The sequence below is a fragment of the Salvelinus alpinus genome, chromosome 1 (genome assembly GCF_045679555.1).
Source record: "Salvelinus alpinus chromosome 1, SLU_Salpinus.1, whole genome shotgun sequence".
Taxonomy (NCBI): Eukaryota; Metazoa; Chordata; class Actinopteri; order Salmoniformes; family Salmonidae; genus Salvelinus; species Salvelinus alpinus.
In genome coordinates this window covers 67273057-67295929 of record NC_092086.1, presented here as the reverse complement: position 1 = coordinate 67295929, position 22873 = coordinate 67273057, and the positions used below count along the sequence as shown (strand labels likewise).

General features: G+C 42.4%; 1 protein-coding gene across 3 annotated transcripts in view; it reads right to left on the bottom strand.

Annotated features, from left to right (window-relative positions):
* The window catches only part of LOC139583633 (protein Shroom1-like), a 37531-nt gene that overhangs the window by 5964 nt on the left and 8694 nt on the right, over positions 1-22873 (bottom strand). For 2 of the 3 annotated variants that reach the window (XM_071414917.1, XM_071414933.1), the window contains exons 2-3: positions 3805-6602; positions 3577-3629 (exon numbers count right to left, since the gene is read on the bottom strand). In XM_071414917.1, the coding sequence (XP_071271018.1) occupies positions 3577-3629; positions 3805-6459 (2708 nt within the window). In that variant the 5' untranslated portion in view covers positions 6460-6602. Of the gene's footprint in view, positions 1-3576; positions 3630-3804; positions 6603-9951; positions 10193-22873 lie in introns of those variants that run through there. The other variant, XM_071414925.1, reaches the window with a different exon arrangement.

The following is a 22873-nucleotide window of genomic DNA, read 5'->3' as shown; positions in this document are numbered from 1 at the left end:
GTTGTAATGTAGGTTTAATGTTTCTATCTTGATGTTATGTCTTTTTACTTCTCAGAATGGAATGTTGGCATGGTATACAGTGCCTTCAGAAAGTATTCATACCCCTTGACTTATTCCACAATATGTTGTGTTACAGCCTGAATTCAAAATAGTTTTCCCTCACCTATCTACACACAATACCCCATAATAACAAAGTGAAAACATGTTTTTAGATTTTTTTTATTTTTTATTTATTTTTTAAATTAAATACTGAAAGATCTAATTTACATACAGTGCCTTCGGAAAGTATTCAGACCACTTGACTTTTTCCACATTTTGATACGTTACAACCATATTCTAAAATGGATTAAATAAAAATCCTCAGCAATCTACACACAGTACCCCATAATGAAAAAGCAAAAACAGGTTATTAGAATCTTCTGCAAATGTATTAAAAATAAAAAACAGAAATACCTTATTTACATAAATATTCAGACCCTTTGCTATAAGACACAAAATTAAGGTCAGATGCATCCTGTTTCCATTGATCATCCTTGAGATGTTTCTACAACTTGATTGGAGTCCACCTGTGGTAAATTAAATTGATTGGACATGATTTGGAAAGGCACACATCTGTCTATATAAGGTCCCACAGTTGACAGCGCATGTCAGAGCAAAAACCAAGCCATAAGGTCGAAGGAATTGTCCGTAGAGCTCCGAGACAGGATTGTGTCATGGCACAACAACAGAAAATTGTGCAAAGCTTTCATCAAGGCAAAGGGTGGCTACTTTGAAGAATATAAAATATATTTTGATTTGTTGAACACTTTTTTGGTTACTACATGATTCCATATGTGTTATTTCATAGTTGTGATGTCTTCACTATTATTCTACAATGTAGAAAATAGTAAAAATAAAGAAAAACCCTGAAATGAGTAGGTGTGTCCAAACTTTTGATTGGTACTGTATGTAAAATGTGATATTTATTTGTATTATTTTATTTTTAATACATTTGCAAAGATTTCAAAAAAACTGTTTTTGCTTTGTCATTATGGGGTATTGTGTGTATATTGATGAGGGGGAAAAAATTATTTAATAGATTTTAGAATAAGGCTGTTACTTAATAATATGTGGAAAAAGTCAAGGGGTCTGAATACTTTCCCCGAAGGCACTGTAAGTATTTATACCCCTGAGTTAATACATGTTAGAATCACCTTTGGCAGCAGTTTACAGCTGTGTAACTTTCAGGGTAAGTATCTATGACCTTTGCACACCTGGATTGTACAATATTTGCACAATATTATTTTTTTAATTCTTCAAGTTCTGTTAAGTTGATTGTTGATCATTGTTAGACAGCCATTTTCAAATCTTGCCATAGATTTTCAAAACTAACTAGGCCACTCAGGAACATTCAATGCCGTCTTTGTAAGCAAATCCAGTGTATATTTGGTCTTGTGTTTTAGGTTATTGTTCTGCTGAAAGGTGAATTTGTCTCCCAGTGTCTGTTGGAAGGCAGACTGAACCAGGTGGTTAGCTCTATTCAGTTTCTTTTTATGCTAAAAAACACCCTAGTCCTTGCCAATGACAAACATACCCATAACATGATGCAGCCACCACCACGCTTGAAAATATGAATGGTAAATATGAGTGGTACTTAGTGACGTGTTGGATTTGCCCAAAACATAACACTTTCTATTTAGGACAAAGTTCATTTCTTTGCAGTTCTACTTTAGTGCCTTATTGCAAACAGGATGCATGTTTTGGAATATGTTTTAATCTGTACAGGCTTTCTTTTCACTCTATCACTTAGGTTAGTATTGTGGAGTAACTACAATGTTGTTGATGCATCCTCGGCAACTGAGTTAGGAAGAACGCCTGCATCTTTGTAGTGGCTGGGTACACCATCCAAAGTGTAATGAATAACTTCACCATGCTCAAATGGATATTCAATGTCTGTTTTTTACCCATCTACCAATAAGTGCCCTTCTTTGCGAGGCATTGGAAAACCTCCCTGGTCTTTGTGGTTGAATTTGTGTATGAAATGCACTGCTCAACTGATGGACCTTACAGATAATTGTATGTGTGGGGTACAGATATGAGGTAGTCATCCATGCAACTTATTATATGACTTGAACTTACACTACATGGCCAAAAGTTTGTGGACATTCCAAAATCATGGGCATTAATATGGAGTTGGTCCTCCCTTTGCGGCTATAACATCCTCCACTCTTCTGGGAAAGCTTTCCATTCAGCCACAAGAGCATTAGTCAGGTCGGGCACTGATGTTGGGTATTTAGGCCTGGCTCGCAGTCGGCGTTCCAATTCATTCCAAAGGTGTTCGATGGGGATGAGGTCAAGGCTCTGTGCAGGCCAGTAAAGTTATTCCACACTGAGCTCGACAAACCATTTCTGTATGGACCTCACTTTGAGCACGGGGGCATTGTCATGCTGAAACAGGAAATGGCCTTCCACCAAACTGTTGCCACAAAGTTGGAAGCACAGATCGTCTAGAATGTCATTGTATACCGCAGCGTTAAGATTTCCCTTCACTGGAACTAAGGGGCCCAGCCCGAACCACGAAAAACAGCCCCAGACCAATATTCCTCATCACCAATCTTTACAGTTGGCACTATGCATTCGGGCAGGTAGCGTTCTCCTGGAATCCGCCAAACCCAGATTGGTGAAGCATGATTCATCAATCTAGAGAGCGTGTTTCCACTGCTCCAAAGTCCAATGGCGGCGAGCTTTACTCCACTCCAACTGGCGCCTGGCATTGCACATGGTGATCTTAGGCTTGTGTGCGGCTGCTCGGCCATGGAAACCAATTTCATGGAGCTCCAGACAAACAGTTTTTCTGCTGACGTTGCTTCCAGATGCAGTTTGGAACTCTGTAGTGAGTGTTGCAACCGAGGACAGACGATTTTTATGCGCTACAGCACTTGGCGCTCCCGTTCTGTGAACTTCTGTGGCCTAACACTTCGCGGCTGAGCCGTTCTTGCTCCTAGACGTTTCCACTTCACAATAACAGCACTTACAGTTGACCGGGGCAGCTCTAGCAGGGCAGAAATTTGACAAACTGACTTGTTGGAAAGGTGGTATCCTATGACAGTGCCGCGTTGAAAGTCACTGAGCTCTTCAGTATGGGCCATTCTACTGCCAATGTTTGTCTATGGAGATTGCGGGTGTGGCTGAAAAAGCTGAATCCACTCATTTTAAAGGGGTGTCCACATTGTATTTAGGCTTGCCATAACAAAGGGGTTGAATACTTATTGACTCAAGACATTTCAGCTTTTCATTTTTAATTCATTTGTAAACATTTCTAAAAACAATTCCACTTCGACATTATGGGGTATTGTGCGTAGGCCAGTGAAACACAATATCTCAATTGAATCAATTTTCAATTCAGGCTGTAACAACAAAATGTGGAAAAAGTCAAGGGGTGTGAATACTTTCTGAAGGCTCTGTGTGTGTTTTCCCTTCCAGTGCCGCAGTAAATCAAGTTTGAGCAAGCATCCGTGCACAACACACATGGTTTACAGTAAATATTACAAGCACAGATACTCCCACTTTCCCAATAAACGAGTGAGGGCAACATACCTGGAAGTGTCCATAATATTAACTGGTGAGGGATCATTCATGTAGTTGTGACCCTGTAGCCAAACACATACCAATAATCAACATTAATAACACCCTTTGAACATGTATTGTGGTACATTCAGAAAAGTGACATGGGCCTCCATGAAATTCTATGAAATTCTACAAATACCATTAAAGCCTGGTGAGTGAGGCTAGTGTTCTGATGATGATGATGATGATGAGGCTTACCTGAAATGCGTGGGGCGTTGAGGTGGAACGATTTCTGAAGAACTCAGGTGGTTCAGGCTGGTCCAGAAGACTTTCCACAGAGGCAGACTTCCCCTGAGAGGGGCTGGGTGACTCTCTCCAGCTGGCCTGTTGGGAATAACCTCGGGCCTGGGTGGAGCTGGAGCTGAACTGTGAGTACCTTATCGAGCTGGAGGTTGAGTCCAGGATGCGGCCAGCTGAGTGGGGCCTGTGCAGCTTCTTCTTGGGGCCTTCCTTATTCCCAGACTGAGGCCTGGGATCCCAGTCAGAAGGCTTCCCAGCCGTGGAGTGCCTCTGGCTGGGGACTTGAGAGGCTTGAGGGGTGGGCTGCTGGGACTCAGCCACCTTGTGTCCCGTTTTGCGCTCCATGTAGGCGACCAGGGCATTGTGCTGGAGGTGCTTCAGGGATGTCTTGGAGAGGCTGGAGGCAGACATGGCCCTGCCTCTGGTTTCAAACATCTTTCTCCTAGCTGCCACCAGGCCCTGTTCTCCCTGCTCCCCCTCCTCGCTTGAGAGCACTAGCAGGCCTCCTTCACTTTCGTTGCCCAGGGAACGGCAGGCTGCGTGGTGGGAGGGTGTGTCACCCAGCTGGTTCAGATTCTCCGGCTCAGAGTAGCACAGCTTCTTCTGCTCTGGAGTCAGGCGCTTCCTTCCCCTGATTCGAGCCACCTGCGGCTGGGCAACATTCGCTGGTCTCCCGTTTTCCTTTTCACTGTCCTTCACCACCACGCTCTCTTTCACTTTCTCAACCTCCTTCACCGTTTCCTTTATGTTCTCCTCATCTGTCCCCTCAGAATGTGTTGGGGAGGGGGTGAGTGTGTCTGTTGAGGTCTCAGAGTCCTGTGAATAGGAGACAGTGTGAAGTACTGTGGGCCTGAGCTCAGGCCTCTGCCTCACTCTGTGGGGCCAGGACAGCTGCAGGTCCCTCCTCTTAAAGGAGGTCTCCCTGAGCACCTTAGACTGGGCGTCCTTCAGTTTCTCCTTGTAGTACTTCTTGAAGGAGTCATCCAGTGTTCCGGTGTTGCAGGGGTGGGAGGTAGCCTCCACTCTCTCTTCCTCGGATGTTTCACCCTGTGGTGTCATATCACTACAGCTAATGGGGGTTGTGTTCAGGCCTGCATCTTTACCTTTCACACTGACCTCAATGTCCTTTTTGGGCTTGTGCAAACTCAGCGCCGCCCTGTTGGCTCCAGTGAGGTGGTACAGAAGCGGGGTGGTTTCCTTGTTGATCTTTTCGCTGGCAACGTCTCCTAATGGCTGCCTCCTCCCTCTCTTGACCTGTTTGTCTCTCTTGTGGTGATTGGCCTGCTCCATGCTGATTGGAGGAGGGACTACCAGGTTGTGGAAGTTTGATAATGGAGGACAGTTCTCCTCTGGGCCACAGTAGAAGATGTGGTGGTTGGGGCTGTGATGCCTGCCGATCACTCTGCTCTGTACCTTGTGACTTTTCTCTAAGGCATCAAAACTGCGCGAGCCCTGGTTTGAAATGTGAGAGGGGCTGTATGAAATTCTACTCTGAATCAGTTTCTCCTCATCTTGACTCATGGTGTAAAACTCCCTGTCGTTGGTTGTTGCGGTGTCATGGGTGCTGTGGTGCATCTGTTGGGTGTTCCTGAACATGTTGTCCATGGTGTTGTGTGAACTCTCCATCTCCACCAGCCTGTGGGTCTCCACTGGCGCTGGCACAGGGCTCTCACTGCCCACCTCTGGCACACACAGAGAGCCATGCTTCAGACTGGACTTACAAACACCTGTAACGAAGTAGAACTGGCCCTTGTGCTGGATGCTGCTGTTGACCATGTTCTGTGCCACATGCCAGGGACTGGTGGACTGCTGCTGCTCCGGCATGAGGGAGCCGTGGGCCAAGTGTGCCCTCTTGCGCTGACCCTCCAAGTGCCCGCCATTGCCGCTACCGGACTGCTGTTTGGGGTGCTCAGGCTCACTCGTGCGAGGGGGTGATCCGCTTAAGATGTTTGCTGACTTTTGTTGCTCAGTGTTATTAACTGTGTGGTCAGGGTCGACTGGGTCCCTGTGATAGGGCTGTGAGGCCCGGCGGCCATAGACTAGGTCAGGCTTGAGACAGGCAGCATCAGAATTATTTGTCTGGGGCCGTGGAGGTGGCCTGTCTGCCAGCTGGCCTTCGGGGCCGTGCTGTGCCCTGCAGTTCTCCAAGTTCCTGGTGGCTATGAAGCTGTCCAGGCGGGCGGGGGGTGGAGGCGGCAGGAGAGGTGGGGGCGGTAGCGTTTCCTGATTCTGATTACAATACTGTGAAGCACTCGGGCAGCCATCGTTGTGGCGGTACTGGTTTGAGATGGCCTCCACCGAGCGGTAGAGCTGATCCATGCTCTTGGCGTCAGAGTCGAGGACGTTGGGGTGGTAGATGGCCTTCACATACTTCAGGTCTGTGTAGTGCAGGCTGTGGTGCTGGAGGTCGTCTGAAAGGAGGGGGGACGGATATTCTGGGGCACTGGAGCCCCCAGAGAAGGAGCTGTAGGCCGAGTCGCCCTTGCCGTGATGGTGGGTGATCTGGTCGATGCTGCTGGTGGACTTGGCTGGGGAGAGCCGACTCAATGGTAGGCTCAGAGGGTGCAGGTCCAGGTTGCTCATTCTCTCAAAGTGGAAATTATAGGAATCCATTTGGCATTGGAAACTGAAGCGTGGACCCAGGTGAAATGGGAGTGATACGGACACATTTAGCTTAATCTTTCACTTCTGAGAATTCAGGTCATTTTCTGCCTTCTTTTCTACACTTCTTCAGTAGTCTGCTTTTTCAATAACCCCTAAAAAAAAACAGAAAAGAAAAAATAAACACATTGGTTATCTTAATAGAGATAAAATGTCATTTATCATGCTCCATTTCCTCCTCCTAGAGCTGGGAGTCAAAAATCCAACCTAAATAAGCTGTAGCTTTTTCCTGCCAATGAAAACTTATAGGAAATAGAGCATGCACCACATGCTGCTTTCTCAGCGAGTATAGCTGACTGCGTTGACTATTAATACTATGTTTGTGTTAGATTGTCATCATGGCATGTCTACTTGGACAACAACACTCAACACCGACCTACTAGATCAAAGGTACAGCCACGGAACCTTTCAGCTAAATACAATTAAGAAATTCTCCGAGAATTCTAACAACTATTTCTCAGCTAAATCGATTTTTGGAATTTCTGACATCTGCAATGCTGCATGACCTCTCTTGTTAGTGAGAGGTGGAAATCTAAGTTCCACGCCTGACAAAAATGTGTCCATTCCAAGTGCTAATGTACACCGTAGCACTGGGGGTGGGGGGGGGGGGGGTTATCTGTAATAATATAAATGTGATTTCACCGTTCACTCCATTGATCTGGAATTTCTCACGAGAAAGACGTGCCCACTGGTCCACTGTCAGGAGGAGGGCATTTCCATGTAAAAGGACCCATGAGCACCAAAATGTGAAGTTCATAGGAGCATTGGTTATCAAATTGGGTGTCAAATGAAAGTTATGAGTCCATGTGTTTGATAAATTAAGGCATATATACATTTTTGAATCGTTTTCCATCCTAAAAATGTAATAAGCAAAGGCTTTGATTTATTGTCAGACAGATATAAAATCTGTCTTATAAAACATTTATCAGAAAAAGTCTTTAAAAAAGGTATTACAGAAGATATACATGAAAACACAATAATAATTTAGAAAGACCCCTGACAACTAATATCAACTTATATTTAGTTTAGGATATTTTTTTTCTGCATTCTGTAAGTTTAAGAAACATTGACTTGAAATACTGTTACCAAAAACCCACATAAATTAGAAAATGTCTTAAAGATATCTCCCTCATGAGGAGGGAGGATAATGAAAGTTCACAGAAGTAACAAGTAAAGGTAGACCTACCAATTAGTTAGTGTTTTTACTAATATCAATTTTGTTTAGGAATTATTAAGTGATTCAAACTCTAAATGATGTTACCAAATCGGTGACAGAATTTCAGAAAAATCTGTCAGAGAATTTCTGCAACCTAATTGGCTACAATGGGAAATCATAGTAGTTACAAACCACAGTTGGGTCACATGCTACATTTCTCCCTTCCACTGGCATAGTGCACAAAACTTGAGAGAAATAAGCTTTTTGTGCGTATGGAACATTTCTGGGATCTTTAATTTCAGCTTATGAAACATGGGACCACTTTACATGTTGCGTTTATTTTTTGGTCCGGTATACATTCAAACGCAAGGTGTCATGTTATAGCTGACACCCCATTCTTACTGCAGACGTCTTTGACTCTTAATTCGGCATACAATTTAAGTGAAAAATCGGAGTCTTAACGCAATTCTGTTACTGTAGAATTGTCCATGACTTCAACTATTAAGGTCTCTAATGGCACTAAGGCCTGAGTTAGGAGGGCTCAGCCTCAGAGGAGAATAGGCCTTTTCTTGGCTAATCACGGAAATGGAGGGCTGGGAATTTAAATATCAGCAATTAAGCACAAGAGGCTAACAAAAGAACAGTTCTACTGCTTTTTTGCAATGCAAAGATATTGACTGCATATTTTTTCCTAAAGCAAATGTTCTTCACAGGAAAACAAAATGTATTTCAAATATAATTGTGTAAAATGTGTAAAAAGTATCCAATACAACATTTGGAACAACATGTATGAAGATTAATGGAAAGCCTACATACAGCATGGAACACCTGTTAGAGGTGCCTGTGGAACCAGACCCCTTAATTAGAACCTTGAGGTGCACGTTGCACCTCTCCAAAAATGCCCGGAATTCCATATACATTTTGTAGACATATTTGAGGATTAGTCATGTGATAACTTTTTTTTAGGGATTATCCACCACTGGAACACTGCATGTAGCACTGTGTGTTGGCTTAACTCATCAGGAAACCAACCAAGCACACACTCTGAACGTGTTTGAATGACTTGGCAAATAGTATGTTTCATTTAGGTCTAATCTAAGGTTTTAAACACCAAACACCACAATTGGTTAGGCGCCCGTAAAACGGCTGCCATTTCTTCCGGCGCCATCTTAATCCAACGTTATATCATATGTTGGGTGTTTGTTAAAGAAAAGCTTTAAAAGGTAAATATTGTGGTTTATATGTCATGGTTCAATATCTCAGTGATAAAACCAAGGGCTTCCCCCCCCCCCCATTTTGTAGTAGCCGGAAGTAATGAGTTCCAAAGAACTTTGAATCGTCATCTTCAATAACGACTTGAATTAATCATTTCCTGCTGACCTTGTTTGTAATGGAAGAGGGAGTCTGATTTATCTAGGTTTAGAGTACAGTTAAACTTGTCTTTCTGACAAAATTGGTGTTTACAATACAGTTTTACCCAACATCAAAATACTGATACAAAGTCCACCAACAGGAAGCTGTAATGGTGGGTGATAGTAGATTTTAAGAAGAAAGCTGAACGCAGGCCTCTGGTGATTAATTTTCCTCCAGGAGGTGCATACCTGTCACGCATACACACAGATCAGTGTAGCCAACACAAAGACAAGCCAATGAGCTCCACAGTCCTCGATGCCGAACAGGTTTCACTCTCTCACGGGCCAACACAGACATACACAAACATATTGGTCAAACACCAACCATTTAAGATGGCTGAGGTAGCTCTGTTCCAAGCCACATTGTACCAGAAACTACAGTGACCATTCAACAACCAACTGTTATAGATCTCCCCCTTGTCCCCTGGTTTGCAGCTGATGAAAATATGAAAACCTCCAGCTACCATGCACACTGACGTCCCAGGTCTAGTTAGTGATGTTAAGTTAGTGTCTAGTTAGTGATTTGTTTTCATGTGTTGTAGAGGTACACCTGATTCTCCATGTGCAGCGGCTGCCAGGCTTCTATCATTGAACTGCTAGCTAGAGCACACTAACAGGGGAACTACAGGGGAGCGCTCATTTGGAAGTGATGGGGAGGCCAGTTAGTGGCAACATGTACAGAGAGAACAGAGAGAGAAAATCCCAGACAAATACACTCACACCATTACTACAGCAAACTACACCAGAAAACTGAACTAGTTGGCTGGATAAACCATCACATAGGCTACTATTAAAGTCAAATCAACTCATACCAACAGGCCTAAGTAGAATACATTTTTAAGAGTACCACAAGGAAACTTGTAAGCAGCAACTTACCAAATCCTTTGACAAAGTTGTTGGTATGAGAGCTCACAGTTTTGATTCCACATGAAATAATGAAGAAAGAAAAAAACAACTAACTATATCCAAGTTAGCACTTGACTTTTAGATACAATTCAGATAGCTTTAGTAGTAATCTACTGGTGAATCTATTGGTGAAACAAGTTACCAGGAGGAAATGTAAAGTTCCAGTGAGTCCTTCTCCCCCAAGACCAAGACGAGAGGCGGCTATTGCATGCCTGTGACGTCCGTCCGCCTAGCTGATGAACAATGAGCACCGCAGATAGTTAGTGCCGTAAAAAAAAAAGAGAAGGAAAAAAAAGGGCCTCGCATTCCTGGCTGGCTTCAAAGAAAGACAGTGCCCGGGCACCATTCATTCCCAGGGTCCTCGGCACATGGAGAGCAGCCAAGCAGCAGGGGTGGGTGCCGCTCTCAACCCTAAACACTCACAAAGACGGACAAGCCAGGGACCCCACCTTTTCCCTCCTCGCCCCTCTACTGCAGGCCCCAACTACCCAAACATTGGTCTTCATTTCCAAAACCTTGGGCCAAGAAGGTAGTTGTGTCTCACTTGTTTCAGTGCAGGACATTCCATTTTACTCCAATCTCATTATGTTGACTTTAAAAAAAAAAACAGACTAAGGTCATGGAGATGTTATGACATTTCACAACAAAGGCATTATGTTTGATTGGCTTAAGGCATAGTGCCTGAGGGCATTTCCATGTAAAAGAACCCATGAGCACCAAAGTGAAGTTCATAGGAGCATGTCAAATTGGGTGTCAAATGAAAGCTAAGAGTCTAGATGTTTGGGAAATGAAAGCATTGATACATTTTTCAACCATTTTCCATCTAAAAAAAAATGTAAGGCTTTGATTTCTGAATAAATGGATGGTAAAGGGGTCTTGGAAAACCTCTACCAGAAAAAGTTTTGAAATATATCAGAAATACATCAAAACACAATAATGTTGGATGTAAAGACCCCTGCCAACTAATATCAACACATATTTTGGGAGGGAGAAAATGTTTACCTTCTGTAAGTTTAAGAAATATTGCCTTGTGCCATCAAATTCTGTTACCAAAAACACACATATCTTTAAGATATTTTCTAATTTCTCTCCCTCGTGAGGGAGGATAATGAAAGTTAGTTATAGTGATTTTACTGATATCACATTTTATGAATTATTAAGTGATTAAAATGTGTAAATCCATTACCAATTTGGTAATGGAATTACCAAAGCATCCGTAACAGAATTACTGTTGGCTACAATGGGAAATCATAGTAGTCACAAACCACAGTTGGGTCACCTGTTACTGTCTTTCCTTCCACTGGCATACTGTTATGTTCAGCTGGCCTTGATGTTGATGTTAACGTCCACAGACGGACCGGACCAGATCTGAACATATCATAGACATATGTTCCACAAGTTTGTATAGTACAGAACAGCAAGTGGCACAGTAGAGTACAGTAAAATACAGTACAGTGAGTACAGTTCATACATTACAATACAGTACAATAAAGAAAGGTAAAGTATAACACAGTACAGTATATTGTACTGTATTGTACTGTATTGTACTTGACTGTACTTTACTCTACTGCATTGAACTCTACTGTGCTCTGATGTGGTGCGCTGTGAGGTCCAAACTTGTGAAACATGAGAATGACATTCAGATCTACTTACTGTGGTTCAATAACCAAAATAGATTTTTCAAACTCAAGGAGTCATGTCATTGTTGACACCCCATTCTTTCATTAGAAATCTTTGAATCTTAATTCGGCGCAGATATTTAACAGAGTTTTTGGAAAACGTCATAAAAACCCGAGCGAGATTTTACCGGAATTCCGTTACCAAAGTTTGCATCTGCACGGTTCTTTCACTAAATTAGTTTGTGTAAAATGTTCAGTGCAAATTGTTAAAGGTAGTGCATAGATTTGTATGGTATGTTACACTTTGGAAACAATCTTTATGTTTGGCATACATTTGAAAGTAAAACATTTTTTTGTCAAAGAATAATTCTGTTACCATGGAATTGCCCCTGACAGGAATTGCCCCTGACTACTAGGCCTGTTTCACCTGTAGTGGTGTTTTCCTGTAAGATACAGTATAGACCTGTATTTCCCTGATGATCACTTGGCCATTGTGCTTTATGTTATGGTCTGGTTCATGCTGGAAGCGTCTGGTCTGAGGTGTTATGTGCTCTGTTGTTATTGTCAAATCTTTGACCTGCTGCCATTCCCACCTGCCAGCCCACTGAATGAGTCACAAAGGCTTAGAGATGGGCAAGCAACACAGGAGAGAAGGGCTATTCTTAACACCACTTGGACACTCCCCACTGAGCCACAGTGCTGAATCCAACATCTACATGTTGTTTTTGTATATTTGTGCACATGACTAATTGTATTGACTATTGACACCCACACAAAATGGACAAGTGAAGGGCACGTTTAAGTGATGCAGTCGTTTAAGACCCTACATTGACTTGATGTGCCTGATATGTCAGCTATACCATATGTCGCATCATTCAGAACAGATTTAGCCTACTTAACATGGGAACAAACAATTTTCTACCCGGCAACTAATCCCCGTTTCCCCCAATCATATACAGGCATTCAATTATGGAAAAGCGAGAAAGAGAAAGCAAGAGTTTAAAGTCATTGTTTTAAAATACTTAGTTGGGAGGTGTCAGGGTTCAAGATCTCAGTAAGAAGATTTGATTGCTAGGCCGAGCAGGGCGGAATTCCACCAGTGCATTTCAGGCTTTCATAGGTACTTATTTTTACAGCGTGACCTCAATTTTAATGCCACGAGACCAGACCACCAGGGGCTCGGCATGCACTCTCTACCAGGCAGATGTCATCGAAGACGGCTAAGTGCACTAGTATTGACTCCAGTGACGCCGGAGCCTGAGGATGACTGGATGAACTGCTGCTGACCGATAAGACATCCTAACGGGACCAGATCGTGTGAATTACAGGGTGATTTTCAAATGTAAGGAAGTCCTATAGGTCTATGCTAGGGAATTGGAGAGACCCTGAGGATCCAAGCATCTATATGGTTATGTAGGCTGCTTCAACTCAGCTCAGGTTACTGCTGCAAGCCAAAGAACAGAGGTTGGAAGGCTTCTGGGCTCTAAATTTGCACATACCCTCTCCAGCTGAGGGGCACTTGGAGCACCAGATTACACAAGTCATGTAAGCAAGTAAAGAGAGTTTTGAACCACTGACACAAACAAAACATCTGACTACAGCCTGAGGTGTCTGTCAGTTGAAGCTACTGTAACAAGTTTTGAAAGCTTATAGGCCTAGGTCGAGGATGGGCCCAACAACTGTGGCCTCAGAATTGGGTGGAAACAGAAAATTAATGACACGGCAAGAAACACAGAAAGATAGAAAAATGGATAGTGACTTTTCCATCCTGAAAGATAGAAAAATGGATAGAGACTTTTCCATCCTGTTAAAACCCAGTTCTAGGACTTTTCTTAAGGTCCCAGGGTAAGAGAGAATTTCACTGTTGATACTGATCAAACAAACATTAAGAGGAAGACCTTTTTGAAAAGGTGGAGAGGTTGAGTTATTGCATAGAGGCAATTCCATGGTAACGGAATTACGCGGAGACTCAGATTTTATGTTTTAAAATGTATGCCAAACAAAATCATACAACACTATGCACAAGCACTATGTTGAACAATTTACATATAAAATTGAACAAAAACACATTTACTGGAAGAACTGTGCAGATGCAAATTTTGGTGACAGAATTACGGTAAAAGGGGACTTACGGTTGAGCAGCAACATGTGAAGACGCGTTTTCTCTGTGCTCCGATCCAGGGCGAGCAATTTACTATTAATACTTGACCAACACCTACCCCACCGTGTTCATTTTGTAACATTTAATTTGGAGTTGAACCCAATTTACTAATCTGGCTTTTATTTCGGAAAATGTTGGCCTTTTAAATCGTAAAATGTCAAGACAACAACGGCCGCGGGCCACAAAGGAGCAGGCTTCTGCTGAAGCCTCGGGGTCATCTGACACGGACTCTGATCCCCCCCCCCCGACCTAGACATGGTAATGGCAGCTATCATTAAATCTGAACAGACTGTGCTGGCTAAGGCGGCGTGCTGGCGTGCTCGCACACACTTTTTCAGTTCTGCCTACACATTTTTGGAGTGGCTTTGTGATGGCCACTCCAATACCTTGACTTTGTTGTCCTTAAAGCCATTTTGCCACAACTTTGGAAGTATGCTTGGGGTCATTGTTCATTTGGAAGACCCATTTGCGACCAAGCTTTAACTTCCTGACTGATGTCTTGAGATGTTGCTTCAATATATCCACATAATTTTTCTCCCTCATGATGCCATCTATTTTGTGAAGTGCACCAGTCCCCCCTGCAGCAAAGCACCCCCACAATATGATGCTGCCACCCCCGTGCTTCATGGTTGGGATGGTGTTCTTTGGCTTTCAAGCCCCCCCCCCCCCCCTTTTCCTCCAAACATGACGATGGTCACTATGGCCAAACAGTTCTATTTTTGTTTCATCAGACCAGAGGACATTTCTCCAAAAAGTACAATCTTTGTCCCCATGTACAGTTGCAAACCGTAGTCTGGTTTTTTCATGGCGGTTTTGGAGCATTGGCTTCTTCCTTGCTGAGTGGACTTTCAGGTTATGTCGATATAGGATAAATGTTACTGTGGATATAGATACTTTTGTACCTGTTTCCTCCAGCATCTTCACAATGTCCTTTGCTGTTGTTCTGGGATTGATTTGCACTTTTCGCACCAAAGTACGTTCATCTCTAGGAGACAGAACACGTCTCCTTCCTGAGCGGTATGACGGCTGCGTGGTCCCATGGTGTTTATACTTGTGTACTATTGTTTGTACAGATAAACGTGGTACCTTCATGTGTTTGGAAATTGCTCCCAAGGATGAACCAGACTTGTGGAGGTCTACAATCTTTTTTCTGAGGTCGGCATCCAAAAATACAGATTACCGATTGTTATGAAAACTTGAAATCAGACCTAATTAATCGGCCATGCCGATTAATCGGTCGACCTCTAGTTCAAAGTTCTTGAAATGTTCCGGATTGACTGACCTTCATGTCTTAAAGTCATGGACTGTCGTTTCGCTTTGCTTATTTGAGTTGTTCTTGCCATAATATGGACTTGGTCTTTTACCAAATAGGGCTATCTTCTAGATACCACCCCTACCTTGTCACAAAACAACTGATTGGTTGAAACACATTAAAAAGGAAAGAAATTCCACAAATTAACAAGTCACACCCGTTAATTGAAATGCATTCCAGGTGACTACCTCATGACGCTGGTTAAGAGAATGCCAAGAGTGTGCAAAGCTTTCATCAAGGCAAAGGATGGCTACTTTGAAGAATCTTAAATATAAAATATATTTTGATTTGTTGAACACTTTTTTGGTTACTACATGAATCCATGTGTGTTATTTCATTGTTTGATGTCTTCGCCATTATTATACAATGTAGAAAATAGTAAAAAACTCTTGAATGAGTAGGTGTGTCCATACATTTGACTGGTACTGTATATTGATGACATTGATTTTAGCGGTGGCTAATAGGAATATAATGCTCAAAGTGGCTCAGACTCATAGTGATGACCCTATAAAACGTAGCTAGCTAAACATATTAATTGGGGTTATTCTGAAATGTATTGGATAAATGACAAAACTACTAAACTAGTTAACCAGCTAATGGTAACCGTAGCTAGCTAACGTTACTTGACAGGAGGGCTAGCTACATTAGCTTTCTAGGAACATCACTAGCTTTAGGTTGGTTGTTTTTCGGCTCAACTTCCAAGATTTCCACCAAGGACGTCGCCTCACTCTCCCTCTCTTGGACAAGTGACATTTAAGATGTAAAACGTCATTTAAGAGTTGAGGGCTGACTACTTTGCGTTTGGACCGCAACCTGTGTTCTGCTGATTCATTGTGGAGGCCATTGCCTAGGCAACCCAAGACTCATTTGCTTGTTTCAGCAAGGTTTTGACTATATGGCAAGCAGTTTTTGTCAGATCTGACTTTTCGAAGCATGTTAGGAGAATTTACGCAGAAGGTTAGGAGAATTAATGTAGCAGGTTAGGAGAATTAGATGAAGATTAAGACAAGGGTTAGGGTTAGCTAAAAAGCAACAACAACTAAATCTGCTTATCCCTTCTAGCCATGACCTTTCAGCAAGGAGCACCTTGCAAAGTTTCACAAAGTTTCATCACGTCATTGAGAGTCCATGTTACTGCCAAAACGGACTCAAACTCACAAAATCCCTGTCCCGTCTTCAGTCAGCTGTTCGTTCCACACACCAAAAAAACGTAGTTTTTTTACATTCCATTTTACTTTCATGATGGTCTTCATCCAAAACCCTTGGTTACATGGTAATTGTGCCAGCCCTATTTGTACCACTGTAGCAAATTCAATTGCAGTAATTCCTGTTACAGATTTTTTGGTAATTCTGTTATTGATTTGGTAACAGAACTAAGAGTTTTAAGCACTTAATGATTTATAAACAAACATTTATATCAGTAAAACCACTAACTAATTGGAAGGTCTACCTTTACTTGTTACTTCGGTGAACTTTCATTAAACTCCCTCATGAAGGAGAAAATGTTTAAGATAAGTGGTTTTTGGTAATGGAATCACAAGGCAGAAGGCAATGTTCCTTAAACGTACAGAAGGCAAATATTTTCTCCAAAACTAAATATACAGTGTGAAATGCACGATGCAGTCCACTTAACATCTCAGACCCTGGGTGACAGTGACAGGCTAACAGACGAATAAGCACCACATATTCACAGATGAATATTGCAATGTGTCCACCGAGCATGAAGGGGACATCAGCTTGACATTGTTGGACGGTTTCTGCACACACTGGTATGAGTAACCAGGACCAGTTGATATTTAACCTTTTTAGCACGCGGAGATCAAGTTCAAACATTCTGCTCCATAAAAATACCACAGTTAAGCATTCTGAATCTTCCCAAAGCTGAAGCTGGTCAAACATTAACCAGCAAAGCATCCTCTCCCAGAGCGTATGGATGAAAAAAAGAGCAGGGTTATTACTTATGACATCTTATAACCTTCAAGCGGGCACAGAAAAATACAATTACTTTTGTATTAAGAGCCTCCTGAGGCAGAAAAATAGCAATAAGACACTACCAAGGGGGTAAACCTAGGTATTGCTTGTACTCAGGGCAAACAATGTGAAGCTGCGGGGAAGGCCACATTTAGTGTGTGGAAATCTAGCCATTTTCAGCTAGCCCCATAGACCTCGTGTCAGACAGCAACACAGAATTAGGCCATCTTGGGGGAATGGTGTCTCGCGGAAAACCCTGGGCTACAAGGTCAGATCATTCACAGTTCCACTAAGGATAAAACAATGGCAGCATCAACATTGAGCATTGCCTTATTCAAGAACTATGGTGATACAGCAGTGAAAGAAGCGGGCAATGGAATGTGTGAAAGGAGAGAAAGTATGGCAGGATGTGGAAGACAAACAGCAATCAATTGACCCACTTCCTGAAAGGAGGCTGATGTAGGTCTAGGAAAGTTGCTCTTCTGGCTTGTCTTTTTCGAAACACCTCACAGCAGTCCCGTCCTTCCCCAAACCCCTCCTATAAACATTTGTGTTGTGCCATATCCTATATGAATTGGCTAAAGCATCTACAGATCTGAGACCAGGCAGCAGAATCAGTCCAATTCAGAAACTAGGAGAGTCCTCTCTCTATAGTGGTCTCTGAGCAGTTACATAAGTCAGTGTAGTCTGTCTGGCCTGGCCATGGAGACACAAATGTCCCCTTAATGGCCTCAGACCCTGCCATTGTGCCTGCCGCAGTGTGCCTGACTTCCCAGATAATTTATTACAGGGTCTTTCTGGGTAGTCAGTGAATAGGCTACTCCTAGACAGAACATATGTTACGCCAACACACAAAAACAAGACAGAGGCCCCCGTCAGCACTCATAATATTATCACACATTAGGTGAGCTATCTGTAACTAGCTCACAATGTACAATATTTTCCCCATGAAACGGTATTCTTATTGCCCATTAGGAACAATGTTTTTTCAGTTGTAATATGCAATGTCTTGAGTTGAAGCAAAAGTAGGAGGGCAAATTAATAACGCCAATGCAGGACTGGGAAAGCATGTATACCGAACAAAATTCTAAACGCAACATGCAACAATTTCAAATATTTTACGGAGTTACAGTTCATTAAGGACATCAGTCAATAGAAATAAATTCATTACGCCCTAATCTATGGATTTCACATGACTGGGCAGGGGCGCAGTCATGGGTCAGCATGCCAATTGCAGCACGCTCCCTCAAAACTTGAGACATCTGTGGCATTGTGTTCTGTGACAAAACACATTTTAGAGTAGCCTTTTATTATCCCCAGCACAAGGTGCACCTGTGTAATGATCATGCTGTTTAATCAGCTTCTTGATATGCCACACCTGTCAGGTGGATGGCTTACATTGGCAAAGGAGAAATGCTCACGAACAGGGATGTAAACAAATTTGTGCACAACATTTGAGAGAAATAAGGTTTTTGTGCATATGGAACATTTCGGGGATCTTTTAATCCAGCTCATGAAACATGGGAGCAACACTTTACATGTTGCGTTTATATTTTTTTCAGTATATATTAACACCACATACAGTCATGGGATTGACAAAAGCCCTTATCGGTAGGCCTAATTCTCATGATTACTTGAAGTTAAGTTTGTGGTCATACGCACGCACAAAATGTACGTCCTGCATGGGCTAATTAAGTATACTGGAAAATAACAGTTTGATCTGACGAAGATCGAAACGTGGATCGAAACGTTGTCAATGAAGGTGGTAATTGGGAGCATACAGTGTGAGGGCCTTTCTGTTCTTTACATGTATTACGTTTCACACCAGTTCTAGACAGACAGCAAGCAATGATAAGTGAGCCAAGATTTAAGACCAATTTCTTTTTTGTTATAACCGTCCTCCCTTTGTTATGTAGAAATAAAATACCAAAAGTAAAGTAGGAGCACTCTCTGTAGCCTTATCAAAACTGGCACTTTCGCCGTAATTAGTTTCACAATAGCAGGCCTACACCACGTTTGGGCTTTGACATTTTCTTTTGTCATCAGAGGTGGGAGACTAAGTGCTCTTATTACCAGGCTGTTCACACCTTGGTGTAGCGCCTGGAGGATCACGGTCAGATGCCTAGCTCCCTCCAATAACCTGTATTCAGACAGCCATTTTACCACACACTTATCTCCGTTTGTCTATTCTTAGGCTCAGGATAACAATCTCTCCTTCTCTCTCACAGGAGGAGGTAACGGAAAGTTATGTAAAACATGAAAAAAAACGAATGTACTTTTGAAGGATGGAATAACAACGGTTACATTGTGTACAACATTGTGTATGGGGGTCCTCAAGGGAGATTAGAGGATTTCCACTCAACTGTGTCCTCCTTAGTCACTGAATCCCAGTGGACAATGGAAACTCAAACCTCCAGTATGGTGGTTGTCAGGCATGGTGTTTTTTGTTAGATTGGCAATGTAATGTGCATTACTGCATTTATGCCAACATGGCACTCTCGCCCAAGCCTTATCACGGACACTTTACTCAGGAGCACTGACACAGTGGCAATTACTGTACAGAAGGAAAGGAATGTGCTTGATAAGGTTGACTCAGGTAAAGCAAATAGGCTCTACTGGTACAGGTTGTATTACGTAACGTCTCTATCTAGCATCTTATCTCCACTGGTAGATGGGAATACAAATACTGGCTTGGGTTCCAAACATTCCCCTCTCTGCCTTTTTAGACAGGAGAACAGGTTCGGACAGACCTGAGGGCTAAGGCCAGATTCACTCAAATAAAACTATGCAAGGGAAGAAGTGACAAATGAATGACTGCCACTGACGTCATCAGATTACCGAGAGGCTTAAAAAATATCTGAGATTGGATCCAAAATAGTGCCATTCCCAATAGCCCCTATGGAGTGTTACCTCACGAAACCCAGGCAACAAAAAAAACATGATTTGGGGGATTATCACAAAATTGAATAGTCCTTTGAAGGAAGGATTGTTGACATATATTTGTATCTAAAAGCATAATTGAGAAATAATTTATAATAATTACATTTGGCATATTTATGACATTTTGGCCTTACCCAGGCCTGATATTGTGTTATCTGTAGGTGCTACAAAGCAAAAAGTGTTGTCATATGTAAAAGGAGAGCTGTGATTGGTTACATTGCCTAATATGCCAATTTCTCTGGGCAATATCTTTAAAAATAGCATTGACCCCACTCTGGAACTTTGATATAATTTTGATAAAGCTTCATATGACATTTTTTTTTGCTTTGGAGCACCTACAGACGAAACATTATGGAGTCTTAAAGGAGGCCTGGGTAAGGCCAAAATGTCATAAATATGCCAGCTTTGATTAAGTATTTCTCAATTATGCTTTTAGATATAAATGTCAAATATGTAAACAATCCTAATTTATTCAACATAAAACATATTAAAACATCTTAAAAGTACCCTTTTTTATTTTGTACAGTTTTAAGATATTGTTTGGAACAATATACTATACAAGTACAGTACATCACATTTCGAGTGGGCTCTCCTAATTCTGAAGTCCTGATAAATTTTATGAGCACCACCAAATAAAACAAGTGAATTACTCTCAGTTCCATTCTGATTTTCAGGCTGAGTTAGTTGTCACAAAATGGGGCAAAATTGGCTCAAACGATCAAAACACACCTGACCAAAATGTATGGCTTTTCTTACAGAATTCGAGAGAAATCTCCAAATATGATACTGTACAACACAGTGTGTTTTCTTACAGTCCATAGTTCCCGACAGAGGGCTATGAATAATTTTGGAATTATCATCGACATCTGCTGACTGCGTTCCCTACTTATCTGAGCAACTAAACACGTTACCTCATGTACTCTGTGTGTGGTGTGGGACAATGCTTAGGTAGCATGTTCAAAGTCAATGAAAAGAATACAGAGGGACATGCATGGATACATGCTGCTGAAGTAATGTCCAGTCAAAACAGAAAAAAGAGTCACGATAAAACGGGACATTACCGATATGTTGCTTAACTGGGCCAGAGGATAAGGAATCTCTCCTTTAAATGTATGAATGAATAATGCTTTTGAACATGAATGCACAATAAGGAAACATGTCACACTGGCCTGTTCACAGTGGCAGGTCAGCATAATTTGCATAGCGTTGCATCAGATTTGAATTGCAAAACATGGCAGCAACCAGAAAAAAAAGAGGGTCGTTCAAAAGTACTTCCCTCGACCCAATTATGGCTGAAACTCCTCTGATAACAGATCACTAACGGATGACAAAAATGGGGTCGACTTCAATGAACCCTACTGCTAAACATATTGGTAGGCTGTTTTTACATTGTCAGTCTGCTTCCTGATGAGAAGCAGAATTCCTGCTAATGTCAGCGACTCGTCACGGGGCTGTGACCAGGCCTATAAGCAGGGATTCTGATGCTCTCAGTTGGCTGCTGTTTCAACAGGACTTATTCCATAGCGATAAAGCAATCAGAGGCCTGAAAGAATGTAAACGTTGTTCCTTTAATTATACTTCCACCTCCAACCGTAGTCCTAAATTCTCAATTGATTCCCATTGTAAAACCATCACATGATTAAATTAAACTCTTGCAAGCCACACAATGGCTGCTTTAAAAAATACATAAACGTAATAACCATTCTGAGGAGTCAAGTGATTTGTAATCTCCGTTGTGTGCAGTCTCCTTGCGTGGCTAATTTTGGCTGATCACAAAGGCCACCTATTAGAGCAATTTCCTTCATTCAGAGCGGAGCCAATTAGAGGGAGAAGGCTAGGAAACAAAACACACAGAGATTAAACTTCGCCCTGTAGCATTGCCACAGTGCAACACCGCCTGAACTTTGTAACCTGGAATGAAGGAAAGAAAGCGCAAGAGAGAGGCGAGAAAAACAGATGAGAAGAATGTGATGAGTTTAGAAAAAAATAGGGCAAGAGAGAATTAGGCCTCTTTTATGAGCTAATATGACAACCATATTATTTCAGCCTCAGTTATCAAAAGTCCTGGTGACAGGCCTTCAGGGACGCCTTTTCATCACAGCCTATGAAAACTTACCTTCCCCCTGGCGGCCCCACTGCCAGCATGTAGGGAAGTACACTGGCTCCCACCTCACGGCCCTCTCAATACATTACAATGGCTGAGACATGGGCTTTGAAGTTTAAAAAAATGTAATCAACAAAGTCCGGACCATTTCAGTTGGTTTAGTTGTGGGCAAAGAGTAGAACCTGTTAGTGAGGCAGTTGAAGGCTTTACAGGCTCCATTAGCAAGGTCCTAGGAGGGCTGCATTGCAGTGAAATGAGATGCGGACCTTCACTGTGGACACACGTGACACAAGAAGCTTGACCATGCAGATCACATGGAGGGTCCTTTGGGTACACCATATGCTAAATAGACCCATGTCCATCACCCCAGGTCTCGTATTGACCACTGATGACTTTGTTTTCTCCATCTAGATCTATTCCACAAATACCTAAGAACCCTTTTTATTTCTCTCACAAAAGGGATCAGAAAATAACTCACAGCCACTGACTGATTGCCAGGTCTAGATACAATGGCTTTCCTCCGGATGAGGGCCTGGGCCCTACTGCAACTGCAAAGAGGAACTTAAAGGTGGGGAAAGGAGAGAAGAGAAATGGGGGGGGGGGGTTCTTCAATGAGACACTGACACTTTTGAGCAGCACGGTGCTGCCTGAGAACTGTAGGTGGTGGTAGACTTTCTCCCGTCTCCCAGGAGTAAGCCTTAGTGCACACAGCCAAGTGTGTATGGAATGTCAGACATTCTGGTCTCCCCCAGCGGGCCTCTGTCAGTCCCAATCTCTCTCAGGGA